Below are 20,373 nucleotides of genomic sequence, written 5' to 3'. Positions count from 1 at the left end.
CAAATGCCTTTTCAGCATCTAAGGAGATTATCATTGGGTTTTTTTCTTTCAGTTTGTTTATATGGTGGATTACAGTGATGGATTTCTGTATGTTGAACCACCCCTGCATACCTGGGATGAAGTCTACTGGTCATAGTGGATGATATCTTTGATGTGTTCTTGGATTTGGTTTGCGAGTATTTTGTTGAGTATTTATAACGTCAAATACTCAAGTGCTGAAAAAGAACAAACTTTTTCCAGTTCTTCTATATGTCTTTTTTTTTTTTTCAATGCAGTTTATTCAGGAACCTTGAACAATCATCTGACCCTGGGGAAAGCCAGCCCACAGCTTAAATAGCCTCTGGGTAGCCAACCCCAGCATGCCACGTGGGCAATGCAGATAGGTCCACATACATGGAAGCAAGCCAGATCCTCAGCCTTAGCCAAATGTGGAGTTGTTCGTGACAGAGAGCACTCTATATGTCTTTTTAAAAAGCTTTAAATTTTATTTTATGTGCATGAATTTTTTTTGTCTATATGTAGGCTGATGCCTGTGGAGGCATAAGAGGGGATCAGATTTTCTAGACCTGGAGTTACAGAAGGTTGTGAGCAACCAAGTTGGTGCTGGGAACTGAACATGACCCTCTGCAAGAGCAGTAAGTGCTCTTAACCACTGAGCCATCCCTCCAGCCTCCCTCCATATGTCTTAAATAAATTATCCTGGTCTCCCAGCAACTTAAGATGAATAGCATATTAGTTTCTCCTGCAGATACAACTATTGCCATTAACTAATACTGTGCCCATTATCTAGTATGCATTACGAGTCACTTTGGGAGGCTGTATTGGGACCTTTGTTTTCCCCATGCATCCTAATGCAGTTTAGGATGTGCCTCACTGCACAGAATCTAAAAAGACTCTTTAGTTTCTGTTTAGAGCAACAGGCCAGCGCTGGAGCGATGGCTCAGTGGTTAAGCATACTAGTCGGTTTTGCACAGGTCCTAAGTTCAGTGGTTTACAACAATTTTTAACTCCAGGTTCAGAGGAATTGACGCCTACTTCTGACCTCCTTGGGAACCAGACATGCATGTGGTGCATGTATACACATGCAGGCCAAGTACTCATATACATAAAATAAATAATTCTAAAAAAATGCAAAGAGTGACAGGTCAGTTTTATAGCTGGATACCCATTTGTGATATATTTTTAAGTCTGTATTGAGTCTTGTCTTTATAAGTGTTCTATTCTAGTTTTACCATCCTTCTTTGAACTGCCCTCTTTCTACCATTGAGCTCTTTTCTTCCTGCCCTTCATATATCTGTGGTTGGAATTACATAAAATTAAGGAAAAACTGTAGATATACATGTTCATGATTGCTATTTGTAAGACTACTTTGACCTAATTTGGTTCTAGGCTTTAATTTCCCTGGAATTGAAGTAAGAAATTTATGTCATATGTTTAAATCTAATTCACCACTATAGGGTTGTGCATAGGTAACAGCAAGCTTCTAAGCAGTGAAGTGTTGCAGTGCAGATATCTCCTTTTGTCAGCTCTACAGATGCTATGTATCTTATTTCACTGAGACTCTCATGTTGAAATTTGTGAGCCACCTTTAGTAAGCAGAAGAACCTTATGGTATATAGTTAATGTACTGCTTATCTGCCAGTTGTATAATGTTTTCACTTTCCTCTGAGTTTCTTTTTTTTTTTTTTCAATGCAGTTTATTCAGGAACATTGAACAATCCTCGGACCCCGTGGAAAGCCAGCCCACAGCTTAAATAGCCTCTGGGTAGCCAACCCAGGCGTGCCACGGGGGCAATGCAGATAGGTCCACATACATGGAAGCAAGCCAGATCCTCGGCCTTAGCCAAATGTGGAGTTGTTCGTGACAGAGAGCACTCACCATCGGGAAGGTGGAAGGCGGAAACCAGCTCCATCTTTAAGGCATAGCATTCCGCAGCTCTCTACAGTTCCCCCTTTTTGTTTTAGACGCATCAGGCAAGAGTAGAGGTCTGATCTCTGATATTAGAAATAAATTGGGACTTTGTACAGATGTTCATTTAGGTGTCATCCACCCAAAGAGCATCAGACCGTCTGATACCTTTTTCTCAGAGGCGGGACCTGGGGCATCAACCCGCATGCAATCAGACATGCTCTTCTCTGGGTCCAAAGCGGCTGACCCTGAGTGCAGTGCTTAGCCTCGCATCCTGAGCGTATCATTTTAGCTTTTTATGGTATCCAACCATGCTTGGGGAGAATGTCCTGCTTCAATGGCTATAAAGGCCTGAATGATCATGGCTGCATCACACTGTTGTGAGACTCTAATCTTGCATATATACCACAGGCAAACCAAGGAGACCAACACCAGAAGGCCTCTGAGTTTCTTTCTCCTTCTCCCACGAACTAGGTTTCCTTAAGGGTTTTTCACATGTGCTTAGTCTGAGGTAACATATACCCCACCTCCTTTACTTCCCTAAGCCCCAATCCTCACCCTCACTTAAAGCTTTAACTCCCTGTATGTCCACTTTCTTCTTATAATGTGATTACTATACCTTCCCTCCTCTTCCCTTCCTCTCACAGTCCCTTTCTAGCTTCCTGAACTCTATCCAGGCACTCCAACTATACAAATCTGAATATGCAACTATAGGATCTACAGACGAAAAAAGAATGTAAAATTTCTGGGACTGGGTCACCTCACTCAGTATAATATTTTCCATCCATTTTCTTGTAGGTTTCATAATTTCAGTTTTATTTATAGCTAAGTAAATTTTTACTGTATATATGTGTCATATTTTCATTTTCCATTCATCAGTTAAAGGGCATCTAAACTGATTCCATGTCCTAGCTACTATGAATAGAGCAGAAGTAAACACAAATGTTCAAGGTTCTCAATAGAAGGAAATAAAACCCTAAGAATGCTATGGATGGATCACATCATAGTTGTATTTTTTAGCTTTTCAAGAAGCCTACATGCTGACTTCCACAGAGGCTGCATCCGTGTGCACTCTCCCCAACAACAGATACGCATTCATATTTTCCCACATCTCACTAGAATATGTTGTTATTTGTTTTCTAACTGGGTAGAGATGGAAACTCATCCATTTGCTTGATATTATCTATTTTTGTGGGGGGGGGTATACTTTTTGGAGGCAACAAATAGATAGTTCCTGCTTTTTGAACTAATCCATTACTCTGTCCTCTGACTGATAATTGATATTCAATTATTAAAGTTGTGCATTTATTCCTGCCACTCTGTTGATTTCGTAGTGTTTTCCCCCCTTACTCTCTTATTTAGTATTATTTTAGTATGGTTTATTAATTCCTGTGGCCTCATGGATAGAATTTTTCTCTTCAATGTGAAGGACTCCTTTAAGTATTTACTGTAGCATTAGTTCAGTGGTCATAGATTTCTTTAGTTTACTTTTATAATGGAATGTTTTTTTTCCCTTCAATTATGACAGTTATCTTTGCAGAGTATAGTATTGTTGATAGCTGTCAGCTTTTAGAACCTGAAAAACCTCATTCCAAGGCAGTGTTTCTAAAGTTTCATTTGAACAATCTGGTGTTATTCATACGAGCCTGCCTTTACATGTGATTTAATTTTCTCCCCTGCTGCTTTATATATATATATATTTGTGCTGTATAGTTACTATTTTAATTATAACATGACAAGGAGGGATTGTCTTCTGCTCTTGTGTCTTTCGTGACCTAAATATTTCCTGTATCTGAACTGGCATTTCTCGCTGAACCTGGAGCTCATTCAGTCAACTAGGCTGAGTCTCCAGGACCCTCCTGATTCCACTTGCCCCACTCCAAATGCTGGGTAACAGACTAAATAGCCTTTTTTCTTTTTCTTTTTCTTTTTTTTTCTTTTTTTTTTTTTTTTTACATGGGATCTGGGGAACTGAATTCGGGTCTTTATGTTTACATAGCAAGTGTTTTACCAATGGATTCCCCCAGCCAACACACACACACACATGCAGAGAGAGAGTTAATTTTTAATGTAAAATGAGAAATAAGCAGAAATGCAAAGTCTCAACCAGCCATTCACAAGAAGAGAATGAGCAAGACTTCCACATTATATGGGAAATTGACAAGATATATAGAATAGATTGTGTGACCTAAAAGTAATTCAAACAGAATCTATTAAGTTACACGGATCAATCAATACCCTAGGTTTTCTACTTTCTTATATTACATACTATTAGCAATAGTTAGAAAGCACAGAGCGTGCCCAGCACGAGACTAAAATATCTTTTGAGCCATATAGCTCATAGCTCACTACTACAGCTTGTACCAAAGACACACTGGGCCCTTGGTTTAATCTCTAAACAAATAAGTACTTTGATGCTAGATATGATGGTGGCTCACATTTTGAATCACAGCACTTGGGATGCTGATGCAGGAGAACTGCCAACAATTCAAATCCAATGTAGGATACATAGTTGAGTTTCAGGCCATTCTGGGCTACAAAATGAGACCATCTCCAAAAACAAAAACAAAACAAAAGAATCTTTTTCTCCTGCTCTTTGACTGCTTGACATTAATTCTGGGTTTTGATTTTAAAAAATTTTCCAGGATCATATGAATTTATAATCTGTATTATTCATATTTTAGCTCATAAATAACCAAGTCAAAAATACTTGAAAATATTTTTTAATTGTTAACTATCTAATTCTAGCTAATTGGAAACTTTTTACTCAGCTCTCATTTAAGGGTCATAAAATATAATGCACCTAAGACTGAGTTATAGAAAAACACAATATGAAACGAGGCTGACCTGATAGAAAGGTAGTTTTTATCTCTTTTAAGTCACAGTAGTTCAGACATAACAGACAAATGGGAAATATATGCAAAATGAACATTTAAACTATTATGCATTTAAAAAGAGTAACAAGGTCACTTACAGGACACATATTAGAGCCCTCTAATAACCTCACTGTAATCCTCATTCTGTCTTTGCTAGCAGAAACACAATGAATTCTTACTTATCTTAGTCTGCTACAATCAACTCACTCTTCATGATTTATTACTGATTTCTGTCTTACAAAATAGAGTCTTTGTTTCGGGAGACCTTTTGGTAGATTTTTAACATATCAGATTTTCTTTTATCTAATCTGACATATAATTCTGAAAATCCCTTTCACAAAACTCCACAGTAAAAATGACAGACTTTTAAAAACCTGGGTTAAAGACATATGATTCAAAGACAGTTCATGTATTTTAAATACGAAAATTTCTAAACAACAAAATACTAAAATAAATTTATTCGACTTTCTTTTTTGAAAAGATTAAAATGAGTTAATACGGAAAAGTCAAGGCTATTGAGCTATAGGATCAAGAGGCCAACAAATAAAAACAGGCAGAAACCCACAAGGACTCCTGTGACGCAAAGCGTGTGCAAAAGGAAGAGTCGTACTACAGTGCTACTTTCTGCTTAGGTTGTACTCTACTAGCTAGTGGCACAAGTTAATGCGATCATTATTTTGAGCTAATTTTATTCTACGTAAACAAGCTTACAAGAGAACACATTACACCAATAGCTTATTCTTATCTAACTTCTTGTAAATTTATATTGAAAGAATGGGATTTTAAATATCCCAAGCCATCTCACTACTAAGGAGAATGGGAAGAATACTTTTTGGTCCAGAAATAGAAGATGATTGCAGTAATAAGTCACATACACATTTAAGCACTCAGTAAGATTCTAGCACCAGCCCCTTCTACTATTACTTGTATAATTGACACTTTAATTGCTTATGGTGGAAATTAAAGAGTTCAGAAGTGAATATCTGTGCTTTACCCAATGTCTCTTATTTCCTGATTCTTCTTAACATAACTCTGACAGTTTGCAATCTACTGTTGTATTAATTTTAAAAATGGCTGCTGGGCTACATTTAATATTAGCCTATGGTTATCATGACGGTATTATTTAACCTGTTATCATAAATAACAAAACATAGTCATCTGTTAGATTTATTATTCCCATATTTACCTTGGACCAGGCAGATATATTATTTACATTGTCTCAATAATCTTATCATTCATCTCCCAGCCTCTATCCAATGCCACCCATCTTAATCCTCCTCAATTGTATTATCTTCCATCCATAATCCTGTGGTACTTTCTTATATTCTTCATCTGGGCCTTTTCACTCCATTATTGGAGTCCTTCCTTCTTGCAAATGTGATTTTTTTTTTTCTCCATGCTAACCCATCATGGTGTCCTTCTTCTTCCTCTCCCCCGGTCTGTCTGTTTCCCGTGATTCTCTCTGTCCTCCAGGAACCTTAGCCATGCCTATCTCATTTTGCCCTGCCCATGTAAAGGGTGTTTAATGAACCAATCATATATAATGATTTAGGCAGGTTTACAAAGCTAAGGTAGGTATAACCAGATCTTGAGTCATCATTAGAACAACACTCAACAATCTACTTTTCAGGAAAAGTGACCTTAAACCGTATATTAAAGGTAAATCAGAAGTGATGTAAATGAATTATGATACATCTATTTTATTTACTAGTGATTGATTTAAGGGTAAGTATATAGCTTCCTGGCAAAAGAAAGAATTAATAATATATAAAATAAAGTTGATTTAGGGAACAAAAGCCCATTGGAATAACTTTTGTCCTATCTCCTTCTTCAGAATGAATCCCTGTGAAAATTTAATCTTCTTTCTTCTGTAAATATTACCAGGGTGAAAGTTCTCTGGGTGCTTTAATGGTTCACTTCTTTTTGTGTTACTCCCACTACAGAAACCAAGAGCCATGGATTCAGCAGTTTAGTATTGTATGCAACATATGGCACATAGACTCTCATCAGTCTTACTAGCTGTGAACTTCTTTCAATTCCTTCGTCTTCACTCAGGTTTGGCATACACTGCCATCATCACCTTGTGGACTTATCATCACTGGGAATATGCTCACTTGTTACATCATAAATTCAAATAGATATCTTTCCGATTTCGATTTCTACCCATTTCTATTTTTTCTATTATACTAGTCTTATTTTGTTTTGGTTTTGGTTTTGGTTTTATTTTATGGTGTTTAAAGCCAGGTTCTAGTTTTCTCACAAATAGCCCTTTTTTGACTCCACTTTTCCTTTTATGAAGCCTTTCTCTCAATACTGTAGTCATTAAATGCTTCTTGAACTAGTCACTCTTATGCTGTCCTCTTGTCTTTTCTCAACCTGTTTTCTTAAGCCCAAACTATAGCTCTTTCAGTGGCTTCTAAATGCTTCAGAACAGATATCAGACTAATAGCAAACTGGCTTTGCACTTCATTCTGCTTTCATTTAGAATGTTTTTTTATTGTCAGTATCTTTTAATTGTCACTACCTTTTCATTCTCTATGGCAACGAATCCTTAAATTCCTTATTAGCCATGTGTCAGTTCTACATCCTTTATAACATATGACTTGCGTCAACATATTGCAATTATTCTCTGTCGTGAATCCTGAATTTGAGTGATTTCTTGGAAATATACAGTAAGCATCCAATTTAAATGAATGAATGGTGCTGGTAACTTGAAAAGTCTTATAACCGAAGATACATGTAGTTACTCTGAGATCTAAGTTTAGCAGAATAAAATATGACAAACAAGTGTATTTAAAAAAGGAGAGGGGGGAAGAGGAGCAGCAGTTTTCAATTTTATGTACAATATTCAGGAAAGGCCTAACTGAGAAGGCAACAGTTGAAAAAAGACAGAGAGACAGACAACTACAAGTGCACAAGGCAAAGGGAACAGTCCAAACAAAAGTCCTATGGAGAGAGCATGACTAGCATGTTTAAGGAAGGAGATCCATATAGTTGGAGCAGAGTAAATGATGAGGAAGCTTCTAACAGATTAGTGCAAAGTAGCAATGAAATCAGATTGTATAGATCTTGCTGGCTTTTGAATAATGGTTCAGATTTAAGAAAAAAATGGGGTGGAGGGGACTAAAGAGTGAGGAAAATCTCACTTACTCTGCATCCTATATGGAGAGCATTATATTAGTGGTAGCAACCTTGACACACGAGGTTCCTAAAGGAGATGACAGTGAAGTTCACTAGGAGAACACTTGCTTAAGCATGTGTAAGGTCCTGGGCTTGATAACAAGTACTTCAGAAAATAAAAAGGCTATTCAATTGATGATCATGGAAATTAGTACCTCAGACCAGAGTAGAAGCAGAAAAAGTAATGAAAAGTTGTCAGATCGGAGATGCATTTCTAAGACAAAATCAAACAGAATTTCCTGAGTGATTAGACAAATAGAGAACAGTGAGGAAGAATTGTAAGACTGGAGGAAAAACTCTAGTATTTTGGTTCACACTGATGGAACTAACATCTGAGGTGAAAAACATGGATAGAGAATAGTTTAAATAGCTTTATAGACAATGTAAGTAGACACTCAATACTGCATGTTTATTAAAGGTCTAGTCAAGTAGTACGGTACAGGCCTGGTATTGAGAGATGACAACTAGATTGAAAGATACAAACTTGGAAATTGAGTAATATTTAACAGTATCAAAATCACTGAAGCTGGATGAGTGCAGCAATAAAATGGGTGTTGTTAGATCAGAGAAACAATCAGGGACTAAGTTTGGAATGTCTAACATTAGGAACTCAGAGAAAAGAGCAGAAAGTAGCAAAGGAGAATGAGGAGAAACAATTTAATAACAGAATAAGCAAAAAGTTAGAATGAGTAGGAAGATGAAGACTACAACCAACCATTAGGTTTAGCAAATACTGAAGGTGTCTGTGGCTTGATAACAGCATGTCAACATTATGATGGAGTAAAAGCATGACAAGAAAAATTTTAAAATGAAATCAGAAGATGGTGCTAATTGGGAAGGTTATGGAACCTGTGAGAGGTAGAGTGTTGCTAGAGGAAGTATGTCACTGGGGGCTAACTTTGAAGTTTTGGAATGTGGCCCTACTTCCAGTGCTATTTCTGTTTCTACATTGCTAGTGCAAATATGATGAACAGACCTCATACAATCCCTTTCTCCCCTGGGTTTCTTTGTCTGGGTATTTCATCACAACAACAGAGATGAAAGTAACACAATAAAAATAAGGGAAATTTTAGAAAAGTCAGACAGTAAAATATTTTGCTGATAATGGATCATGAATTGCAAGGGGCATAGAAATATTTTCATATTTGCCAAAGGCAAGGACAGGAGTCAGGACAGAAGAGGCTAAACACTATAATGTTGACTCTTAGAGGGCTGGATGCCAAGAGATGAGCGATGATGTCGGAGACTGAGGCTTCTTACTATGAGGAACATAAAACAAGATGAAAAGTATGGCACGACTGATCCTTGTAGACTCAAACATAGTGGCACTGAAGCTGTGAGTTGAGGCAGGGTTATTCATGGTATGTGTGAATCTCCCCTCTAGGGAGAAGACACCTGCCCTTCCATCTGGAGCTTTCTTGTGGACTTATTGATAGAATTGATAGTGCTGAGGCTAGCTTTTTATGAAATTCATGTGACCCTTGCACACATGGATTTCTGATTAAATAGCCAAAAGTTAAAGCTTTCTCTGCTTTGGAGAAGAGTAAGCTGGCTGTTCATAGGAAGTTTGGGTTACTTACATCAGTGTTGCATGAGCGGTAGCGTTTCCTTTCCCCAAGACAGTATTTTCCACCTCCTGAAGGTCTGCAAAGCAACATTTTTAAACATGTGATTATAATACAGCTATCCAAATAAAGGCTACATATATTGCTTGATGAAAACACCAAAGTTTATTGTAAGAAGATTATAAAATGTGGAATTTTTATCAATTATTAAAACAATCATGATGATAATTGTTAACAGTGAGTGTGGCTATTCAACATAAAATTAAGGCAGCATATACAAATAATTTGTAAGACTTACAGTTATGATTTTTATTCTTAGGAAAAATTAAATTATTATACCTAATTACAGTACAATACTCAGTTCAATATAATGACCTTAAAAAACTTATCTATAATGAAAAGCCATTTAAAATGTATTCAATAAAAACTATAATCTTTTCTTTCAGATGGGAAGCAAAGAGGTAACACTTAATGACTTCCTGAGAATAAATCCAGTTCAGAGTAAATAATGCAAAAATGATTTTCATCTCATTTCAACATTAAGGTTTAAAGCATCGAATTAACAAATTAGATGGCTTTGCATTATATAGCATTATATTACTTCCAAAATAATAAAATATACAATATCAAATATTTTCTTTCATAAATTAATCCTTAAAGTACTTAGAATTAGGGAAGGACATATGCCATCATTTGGACATGCTATTATTAAGCAAAAAGCATCTTCCTTTTTGAAAGAGGTCCAGGTCATTTCCTTATATACCCGAGTCAAATTATCACAAGTGTTCATATTTTGGGATATTAGCTTATAGCAGCCTATGCTGAATTTAAAAAGGGATCAAAAAGGGCTTGGCTTTCTTTAAAAAGGGATCAAGTCCACTGGTACTAATGGGTTTGGAATATATTTTGAAGACCAATGAATTGATCAGCTTGAACTAACTTGAGAAAATTGAACTGTAAAGTCAAAACAAGGTTGTGGGTATGGTGGCAGTCATGGCTGGTTTATGAATTATAACAGGAATCTCTGTTTGGTAGGAGAGCAATAACTGCTAGACAGTGGAAAGATGGAGCTCAGAACTGCTATAAAGAAACAATTGCTTAGATAAAAAGAATAGAAATGAGGCATTTGAAGAAAGCCAACAGTTCTGCGTTAAAACAAATTAAAAAATTAAACTAGACCATCCTTTATCCAGATGGGGGTAGGGTAGGGTGGATAGAGAGTTTATAATATAATTCTTCAGCAAATACTAGGCAGCTAAAAAGGTACCCAGGTTCAGTTCTAGACACAATGGCAGGTAGCCAGCCAGAGCCAAGAAGTCTTAAACAGAATAAGGAAAAGTAAAATAAAGTAATAGTGCTTTACATGGTAGGAGGTACATTGGTAGGATGGAGAATAGAGCTGGCAAAGACCAGCTAACAGGCTGTTCTTGTCCTACGAGGACCCTGGCTGGAGACAGGGAGAGGAGCAGGCTGACCTGTGTGGAACAGCCCTGGGAGGAAAGTGCTCTGGGAGATGATGAACAGAAACTATTTTAACACATGGGCAGTATTATCTTCATTGTGATTTCTGATGTGAATCGAGGCATTTCAACCCCTGAAGCACTCTCATTGGTTCTTTTAATAGTAATGTGGCAGTAATAATTTTATGTGACATGTGAAAAGCCCTTCTTTTCCTAGGAATAATGGTAATGTAGCAAAAGCCAGGCTTGGATTCATCCATAATTCAGTAGTTTTCAGAGGAGATTTGATTATTACTAGCCTTTCTGGACAGACAATGATTTTCTATTTTAAAGGTTTGAGATTTCTGTTTCTTGCTTTCTTTTTTATTATTATTATTTTACTTAGATAATGAGGGAAAAGGAAGAAAAAGAAAGTCTAACAAAGCTCCTTCACTTTCCTGGACCTATTGCATGTTCTGAAGACAAGCATTTGGCTTGCTAGACAAACGTTTTTACAGATAACATGTGAAACCACAGCTTTGAATCATTTCCAACTGTGTCTTTTTGTTGGCTCCGGCGTAGGGCTTACTTTAGCTACTTACGCTGGACTGTCACAGTGTCTTAGGGATGAGGAGACGCCTCCTCCGCAGGTTCTGCTGCACTCTCCCCACAGTGACCAGGAGCCCCAGCCCCCATTTATGCTCTGGGGCCAAGTGCCAAAGGGAACACAATCTCCCTGATAACACCACTGTAAAATTGCACAGAAAACACAGAATTAGCTTTGAGGCATAGAGAGCTATGAAAAGAAAAGTCCATAGACTTTCATAAAAGTCAGGTAAAGACCAATTTTAAGCATTAGCAATCTCAAAAGTACAGACCACAGTTTTAACTGTTTTTGGACAATGGGAAAGGTGCATGTGATTTGCAAACTATCTTTAGCTGCTCAGATTTATAGTTTCCAACATGTACCAGTTTTAAAAGCCCTGACTTTGGCAGCTTTTCTTTGTTTCTCCTCCTCCAGAATTTCAGTGTTTTTCATTATAGAGTTAGCTATCGGCCTCAAAATCATTTTTAGATATTGTAGTAATTTCTTCTAAAAAATCTTTATACTCCACTATTATTAGAGTTGTGGAATGATAACACACTATGGAAAGTTCCCCAGTCTTTATGATGGTAATTGTTCATTCTTTAAAAAAAAAAAAGAAAGAAAGAAAGAAAGAAATTGGTTGAGGCTACAATAGTAAAAGAATGCTTTGTGGCATTTCATCTAGGAGCAGACATAATAAAAGTAATGCCAAGACACTAGGGAATAGGCACAAAAGCCCTTACATAAACTAGCCATGTATAAGGCTCCTACATGAACATGGAATTCAGCTCAACTTTACCCTGTATAATAAACCACATATACTGCATCGAAGGAGAGAGCCAGAAATATTTATCAGAAAGCAGACATCACATAATTAGCTCATAACTCTAGGAAGATAAATCTTATTTGCAGTAGATGTCAAAATAAAAGTCTTCCTTCAAAACAAACATTTGTAGGTTTTTGTTGGTGCATTTTTTTTCTAAATTATCAAACATTAACAAATCAAATTTATGCTATGAAAGTGATATGTTTGTATGGATAATAGGCAAGTTATTAGAGTTATATAAGAAATTCAACTTTATCATAAAATATGGGATATCTAGAAAGTAATCATTTCATCATCCTAATTCTATCACCAAGTTTGTTGGTTTATACCTCTGAAATCCACTGGGAACTCTCTCACATTCACTCTATTACTACCACCCTATATTTACCAACTGGCAGAGTAGCTCCTCCCTTGGTGATTCTGCCTCCATTTTTCTCCACTAGAAACTATTTCTCAGGAAAAAAACATAAACCCTCAGGTATGGTTTTTAAAGATATAGCATCATATTTTGGGACCTCAGTGGTTTCCCATATCCTTTAACCCTAGACTTGCTGATGGAGAGCTTCTATCCTTCTTTAGCCTCCTGTCCTTTGATCGAAAGCAGCAGGCTCACCTCACTGTCTTTTTTCCCCCCTTTTCCTTCCTTCCTTGTTCTAAGCTTGTTCCCTCACTAGCACATTTTCTTATCTTTCAAGTAGCATTCTCCCAGTAATTGACCCCACAGATCAAAGAGATTGCTAGGTTCTCTACACTGAGCCATAGCCCTAGTCCTTTTTATTACCTAATTAGTCAAGATAAGTTCTTGGCACATAGCCCCAGGCTGACCCTAAGTCCTGGGATTCCAAGGTTGTGCCATCACACTCAGCTTCCAGCTCTACATAGTTGTCTTCTGGTTGTGTAGCCTCGAATCGAGTACCATTTCAACAGATAGCTTTTTCCAGGACTACTCTTATTTTGACAAGGTACTTTATCATCCTTTCTTGCTCCAGGACCTTCTTTTCCATTATGGAACAGTATGTATGCTGTTTAAATCATCTTACCATTTGAAATTACTTTTATTATCTTATGAATTTCTTCTTTGTTCACTCCCTTCCTTAGAATGGAAGAGTCTTGAGAATATCACATGGCTACTGTTAAATTGTAAAATTCTGTTCATCAGACTAACCACATTTTAAAGATGTCATAGCAACATGTAGCAACATATTAGAAGTGAAGAGCATTATCATGGTCACTGGTTCCCTGTTGAAATGAAGAATGCTTCCAGTACTACCTGGTATCTAGAATATATATGCAAAAGCTATTAGATGAATTATTATAGTTAAATTGTATAATTTGAGTGATGTTTTAGTCACTATAATATGTCACAAAGGAGGTAGAAAAGATTAAGGAAAAGAAACTCATATTTGTGTCCTTGTCATTTCAGACTTCCTTGAGAATACATATGATTTGTAGAGAAATTTTTTCCTTTTTTAATTAATTACAGTTTATTCACTTTATATCCCCCCTGTACCTCCCTCCTCCCCTCCCAGGCCCACTCTCCCTCTTCCACTCCCGTGTCCCTCTCCCAGTCCACTGATAAGGGAGGTTGTCCTCCCCTTCCCTTTGATTCTAGAAATTTTTTTACTTTTTAATTTTTTTCTTGGGATAAAAGAATAGTGAGGGCCATAAGAATACTGAAAGATATAAATTTTAAAGTATTTAACAGTATTACTATAGATGCTCACAAAAATTTAGGGCAGTGAGACAATCACATAAATTCTCTTGCTTTCCCTTTGAACCTTATTTTGGGGCTAGAGTAGACCTCTGTGGTAGAATAGATGGTTAGCATCCAGATATATAGGTTCAATCCCCATCATATTTACACACAAATTTTAAAATAATTTTTAATTACCATATAAAATTGAGTTTTCATTGTAACATTTTCATGTATGTATATGATATATACACATTATATACATACATATACATGTAATTATACTCTGTTCTTTTTTGACCCCAGCTCTCCCAAGTCTTCTTCCTCTCTACGAATACTTTACATTTCTTTTTGCATGACTTATATTTCATTATCCTCTCTTGGTTTCTACTCCAAAATTTATATGAAGAAACCTCTTAAAGTAAAAGATAAAAGCATTATTGAATTTTTAACATGCCGTTCAATTTTCATCAAATTTGGGAGATTTTGGAGGCATAAATGTTTTAGAGACAGGATCTCATGTAGAACAGAATAGCCTTAAATTTGCTGTGTAGCCAAGGCTTACTCTGACCTTCCGATCCTCCACCCTAGCTTTCTCATCATTAATTAACCCTTACACAAAGCATAGTATTCCATAAATTGTTTTCTAGAAGGTATTTAGTGTATATATATATATATATATATATATATATATATGGTTTTTATAATTATTCACTGAGTTAATAAAAATCATAACACAAAGCTAAATAATAAGGAAGAATGGGTAAAATAATCATAGTAATAGTATATATGTTCACCATTCAGTATTACCTGTAATGTCAAGTTGACCATCAGTAAATTTTACTGGCACTTTCTCAGACAATTAGGAATAGTACTACCTCAAGATCCAACTATAACACTCCTAGGCATATATACAAAAGAAGCTCAAGTATACAACAAGGACATTTGCTCAACCATGTTTGTAGCAGCTCTATTCATAATAGCCAGAACCTGGAAACAACCCAGATATCCCTCAACGGAGGAATGGATAAAAGAAATTGTGGTACATTTACACATTGGAATACTACTCAGCAATTAAAAACAAGGAAATCATGAAATTTGTAGGCAAATAAATGGATGGAACTAGAAAAGATCAACCTGAGTGAGGTAACCCAGAAGCAGAAAGACACACACGGTATATACTCACTTATAAGTGGATACTAGACATAGAATATAGAATAAACATACTAAAATCTGTACACCTAAAGAAGCTAAGCAAGAAGGAGGACCCTGGGTAAGATGATCAATCCTCACTCAGAAAAGCAAATGGGACAGACATCGGAAGAGGGAGAAAACAGGCAACAGGACAGGAGCCCACCACAGTAGGCCTCTGAAAGACTCTACCCAGCACGGTTTCAAAGCAGATGCTGAGACTCATAGCCAAACTTTGGGCAGAATGCAGGGAATCTTATGAAAGAAGGGGGAGAGAGAAAGACCTGGAGGAGACAGGAGGTCCACAAGGAGAGCAACAGAACTAAAAAATCTGAACACAGTGTTTTTTTCTGAGACTGATACTACAACCAAGGACCTGGTAAGGAGATAACCTAGAACCCCTGTAGAGATGCAGCCCATGGCTGCTCAGTCTCCAAGTGGGTACCCTAGTAAAGCAAACAAGGACTGTCTCTGACATGAACTCAGTGGCCTGCTTTTTTATCACCTCTCCCTAAGGGGCGGGGCGGGGGGTAGCCTTACCAGGCCACAGAGGAAGACAATGCAGACAGTTCTGATGAGACCTGATAGGCTAGGGTCAGATGGAAGAGGAGAAGGACCTCTCCTATCAGTGGACCTGGGGAGGGGCATGGGAGGAGGTGAGGGAGGGAGGATGGGATTGGGAGGGGATAAGAAAGGGGCCACAGCTGGGATACAAAGTGAATAAACTGTAATTAATTAAAAAAATAAATTAAATAAAAAGATGAAACTTTTAAGTGCTGTATTTTATTTCTATTATTTCTCTATCATAAAGTTGTCAACAAACGCTCTATTTTCAGAAGGATACTCTTCATTTTAAACTATGAAAGCTAGATACATAGATGCAATCTAGCTTCTAACCTTTACTCTTAAAGGTTATGACCAAACTAGTAATTTTGGATGGTTCTAGCTGTCTTGTTACTATATACTCATTTATCTAGGTTAAGCTGGATATTTGGTCTTCCTTCTGCTAATTTAAATATACTTAATAAAATTCATAAAGTTGAGGTAAATTTGAGGGACATCTAGGTTGATGTGGTACATTTACACAATGGAATACTACCCAGCAATAAAAACAAGGAAGTAATGAAATTTGCAGGCAAATGGTGGGAAATAGAAAAGATCATCCTGAGTGAGGTAACCCAGAAGCAGAAAGACACACATGGTATATACTCACTTATAGGTGGATATTAGCCATATAATATAGGATAAACATACTGAAAACCATATTCCTAAAGAATCTAAAAAACAAGAAAGACCCTAGGGAAGATGCTTAATCCTCATTCAGAAGGGCAAACAGGATAGACATCAGAAGTAGAAGACAAGGAACAGGACAGGAACCTTCCACAGAGTACCTTTGAAAGACTCTACCCACCAGGGTATCAAAAAACACAGTGAGACTCATAGCCAAACTTTGGGCAGAGTGCCAGAATCCTTATGGAAGAAGAGGGCGATAAAAAAAGACTTGAAGGGGATAGGAACTCCACAAGGAGAACAACAGAGACAAAATACCTGGGTCCAGGGGGCCCTGCAAGGACCGATATTCCAACCAAGGACTATGCATGGAGAGGACCTAGACCCCCTATTCAAGGACGCCCCTTAGCTGCTCAGTTTCCAAGTGGGTTCCCTAGTAAGGGGTGCAGGGGCTGTCTCTGACATGAACTCAGTGGCTGGCTCTTTGATCACCTCCCCCTGGGAGTTGCAGCCTTACTAGGCCACTGAGGAAGATGATGCAGCCAGCCTTGATGAGACCTGATAAGCTAGGGGCAGATAGATGGAGAGGAGGTCCTCCCCTACGCGGGCATAGGGAAAGGGCATATGGGGAGAAGAGGGAGGGTGAGTGGGAATGGGAGGAGATGAGGGAGGAGGCTGGAGTGGGGATACAAGGTGAATAAATTGTAATAAATAAATATATATATAATTAAATTTAAAAATAAAAAGGTGAGATAAATTAAACTCATATTTGCAAGATAAATACCATATTGCTTCTTATTTTTCACATTTCTTTTAAATTCAATATTTTTAAAACATTATCTAGAAAGCAGTGATTCTTTTAAACATTTTCTTTAAAAACAGCCATAATTTATAAACTACATCACTTACTATTGAATTATTACATTGTATTATTGTCTAATTCTACAGTATTTACAAATGAGTTTTTGTCTTTGGCAGTTACTGAGATAATATTACTCTGTAGGCAGGAAGGACTGGGATTAACTTTGTAGCTGAGCCTGGCCCAGAATTCATGATAATCTTCCTGCTTCAGCCTCCCTAGTGCTAGAATTACAGGTGTGAACCACAATGCTTCCTTTTTTTTTTTTTTTTTTCATTTTACCTAAAATCATTTTAGGGTATAATCAAAAAATATCTTGGTATAAACAGAACTGGATCAAATTAGCATATTATGGAATAAGAGAACTCTAAAGAAATCCTAAAGTGACTTAATACAGAGCAGTTTCAAATCAGAAGTGCAGAAGCCCTGGCACCACACTTTGAAAAGTCCAGTCTTCCTCCACACTGAGCGGGCTACATTTGTGGCTGTTCAGGCTACATTTCAGCCCAGATTCCCAACCAGAACTTGTAATCCACATTATTCACATTTCTAGGGCATATGGAAGAATTATTCTCTCCTCGCTCTGTGTGTTTATTTGGTGTCTAGTCAAAACATATTAATTCTACCCTAGGTAAATTAAAAATAAGGTTGCAAGTGCCCTGCCATATATCCAGTGCTTTAAAAGTAGTATAGTAATCTCTTTCTAATCCAAACCTATTTTCCCTCGTAATGATATTAAGGATCAATGTCACTTACATGTAAACCCAAATGCTGTCCTATATCTCTAATTGAATCTTATAGAATCATTAAATGAATCTTCTGGCAATAAGCCAAATATTTGAAATTTACTTTGTGGTTACAAATAGGGATTATAAGGATTCGGTTTTGGGTATCCTCAATATCCTGTTCAGTAACAATGCCAATGCCACCACTGAAGTTCATACAAATAAATCCTTATTTACTATTTCATCAAACACAGCATCCCAAATTCTTACCCAAGGGGTTATTGCTAATGCTATATCCAAATAAAGTTCTTTGGCTGAAAGTTACATTGATTGATTTGTAGGAGATTGACCCGTGGACACACAGTACCAGCACACTGTCTGGGCTCATCAAATTTCCCCCTTTAGTTAATGCTACTGTCCCTGAGCACATCCATTCAGACCATATGGTTCTTATTCAGTCCATGAATGGCTTATTCAGGCAAACATCCAATGGCTGTAAGAGCAATGTCAGACCCCCCAGGACTCACACAAAGATCAGTTTTTAATTTTTTGGCCATATTTCTTATTCCATCTGCTAAATGTGCATGAAACAGTTGTGGAACATTTGTGGAACTGTGCCTCCGGGCAAGCATCCCACAACTTTTGCAGCCAGAGTTTGACGAGATCATCATAGATCCAATCCTCTGGCTATGTATATGCTATCGCTCAAGTGACATTTCTAACTCCTCTCTTTAAAAAAATTATTCAGACAACTGTGAGCAGCTTTGGTTTTTATTCACTGGCTTGGCTGGCTAGATTGTGTATAGCTTACTTCTTATTCTTTTGCTGAGAGTAGTTTTGAAACTCAAGATTAAGATTGTAATTTGTGGATATTCCATTTGCATCTCTGAAGCCATCTGCCTGCTGTGCGGCACCTACTGCTGCTGGTGATGATGTGTAAGCCTGGCACATAACAATGCTAAGCAATGATATTGAGAAAGCCCATGAAAAACGCACTCCCGTCTCACTGCCTCATTCCATTATCACTGTCAAGTAGGTAAAAGTTTGTTTGCTCTTTTATGAAGGTTACCATTATTTTATCAGTTTTCATACAAACACACACTATTTGTGCAGTATTCTGTCCACATTGACTTCTTACTATGATTTCTTACTAGACAACTGACCATTACATCTTGATAAATGAGAAATCCACCTGCTTCTGCCTACCTCATGCTTATTGATCTATTTCATTTCTATAGAAATGCAATTCTGCTTTTTTCAATACACACAATTCCCTATCAGAAGATATATTAAAATGGGAGGATTTCAGCTGTGGATTAGAAAGGCCAGTGCTGAAGCCGCAGGTATGGTATAAAAGCGCTGTGTAGCGTTGGCTTCTTCAGTCTTTCTTCATCTGTAAAGTGATATTAAAACAGTACCTGCTTCTTTGGGGTTTTTCTCAACAGAAAAATCGCATAGTATAATTACTTTTAATTACTTAAAATTACTTTTAAAATAGTATCATTGCCATTAGTATTATTGGGAATGTCACCTATATTTACATGGCTAGTTTAGACTAACCATAAGGTTGATCAGGTCAACTAAAATTTCCACTTTAATTTTGCCACTAGGATTTTGTATGGCTTTTCTTTTTCTGACTCAAAATTCTGAGTTCTGAGTTCTCATTTAATTTCCAAATAAACATTTAACTCTTAAATAAAAGCTTTAGGTATAAAATTTGTATTTAGCAACAATAAACATATTCAACTTTTAATAAAAATTCATAGAAATAAATAGTAAATATAGTCAATGAGTGAAAAAAAGTATTTAGCCCACTTATCTTTGCTTTTTGTTTCATTTTAAAATTCAGGTTAATTTAGTCCTCTAAAATCTTTCTTTAAAATTCAAAGTTTGTTGATTCTCCAATCAAGGACCATGCATGGATATAACCTAGAACCCCTGCTCAGACATAGCCCATGGCAGCTCAGCATCCAAGTGAGTTTCCTAGTAAGGGGAACAGGGACTGTCTCTGACATGAACTCAGTGGTGGGCTCTTTGACCTTTCCTCCCTCCAGAGGGAGGAGTAGCCTTGCTAGGCCACAGAGGAGGACATTGCAGCCAGTCCTAATGAGACCTAATAAACTAGGGTCAGATGGAAGGAGAGGAGGACCTCTCCTACCAGTGGACTTAGAGAGGGGCAGGGAAGAGATAAAGGAGGGAGGGGGCTACGGCTGGGATACAAAGTAAAAAACCTGTAATTAATATAAAAAATAAAAATTATAAAAAAATCAAAGTTTGTGTATGTGTGTGTGCAA

General features: G+C 37.0%; 1 protein-coding gene across 4 annotated transcripts in view; it reads right to left on the bottom strand.

Moving 5' to 3' along the window:
• Positions 1-20,373, bottom strand: part of Adamts6 (ADAM metallopeptidase with thrombospondin type 1 motif 6) — a 263,176-nt gene that overhangs the window by 95,620 nt on the left and 147,183 nt on the right. For all 4 annotated transcript variants that reach the window (XR_009592406.1, XM_060385684.1, XM_060385685.1 and 1 more), the window contains 2 exons: positions 11,572-11,717; positions 9,546-9,609 (listed from right to left, as the gene is read on the bottom strand). Coding sequence is in view for 3 of the 4 variants with exons in the window: in XM_060385684.1 (XP_060241667.1) it covers positions 9,546-9,609; positions 11,572-11,717 (210 nt within the window). In the remaining variant the exon portion in view is untranslated. The remainder of the gene's footprint in view (positions 1-9,545; positions 9,610-11,571; positions 11,718-20,373) is intronic.

This window comes from Meriones unguiculatus, chromosome 6, assembly GCF_030254825.1.
Source record: "Meriones unguiculatus strain TT.TT164.6M chromosome 6, Bangor_MerUng_6.1, whole genome shotgun sequence".
Classification (NCBI taxonomy): domain Eukaryota; kingdom Metazoa; phylum Chordata; class Mammalia; order Rodentia; family Muridae; genus Meriones; species Meriones unguiculatus.
The sequence above is the reverse complement of the archived record's forward strand: the minus strand, read 5'-3'. Positions and strand labels throughout refer to the sequence as shown.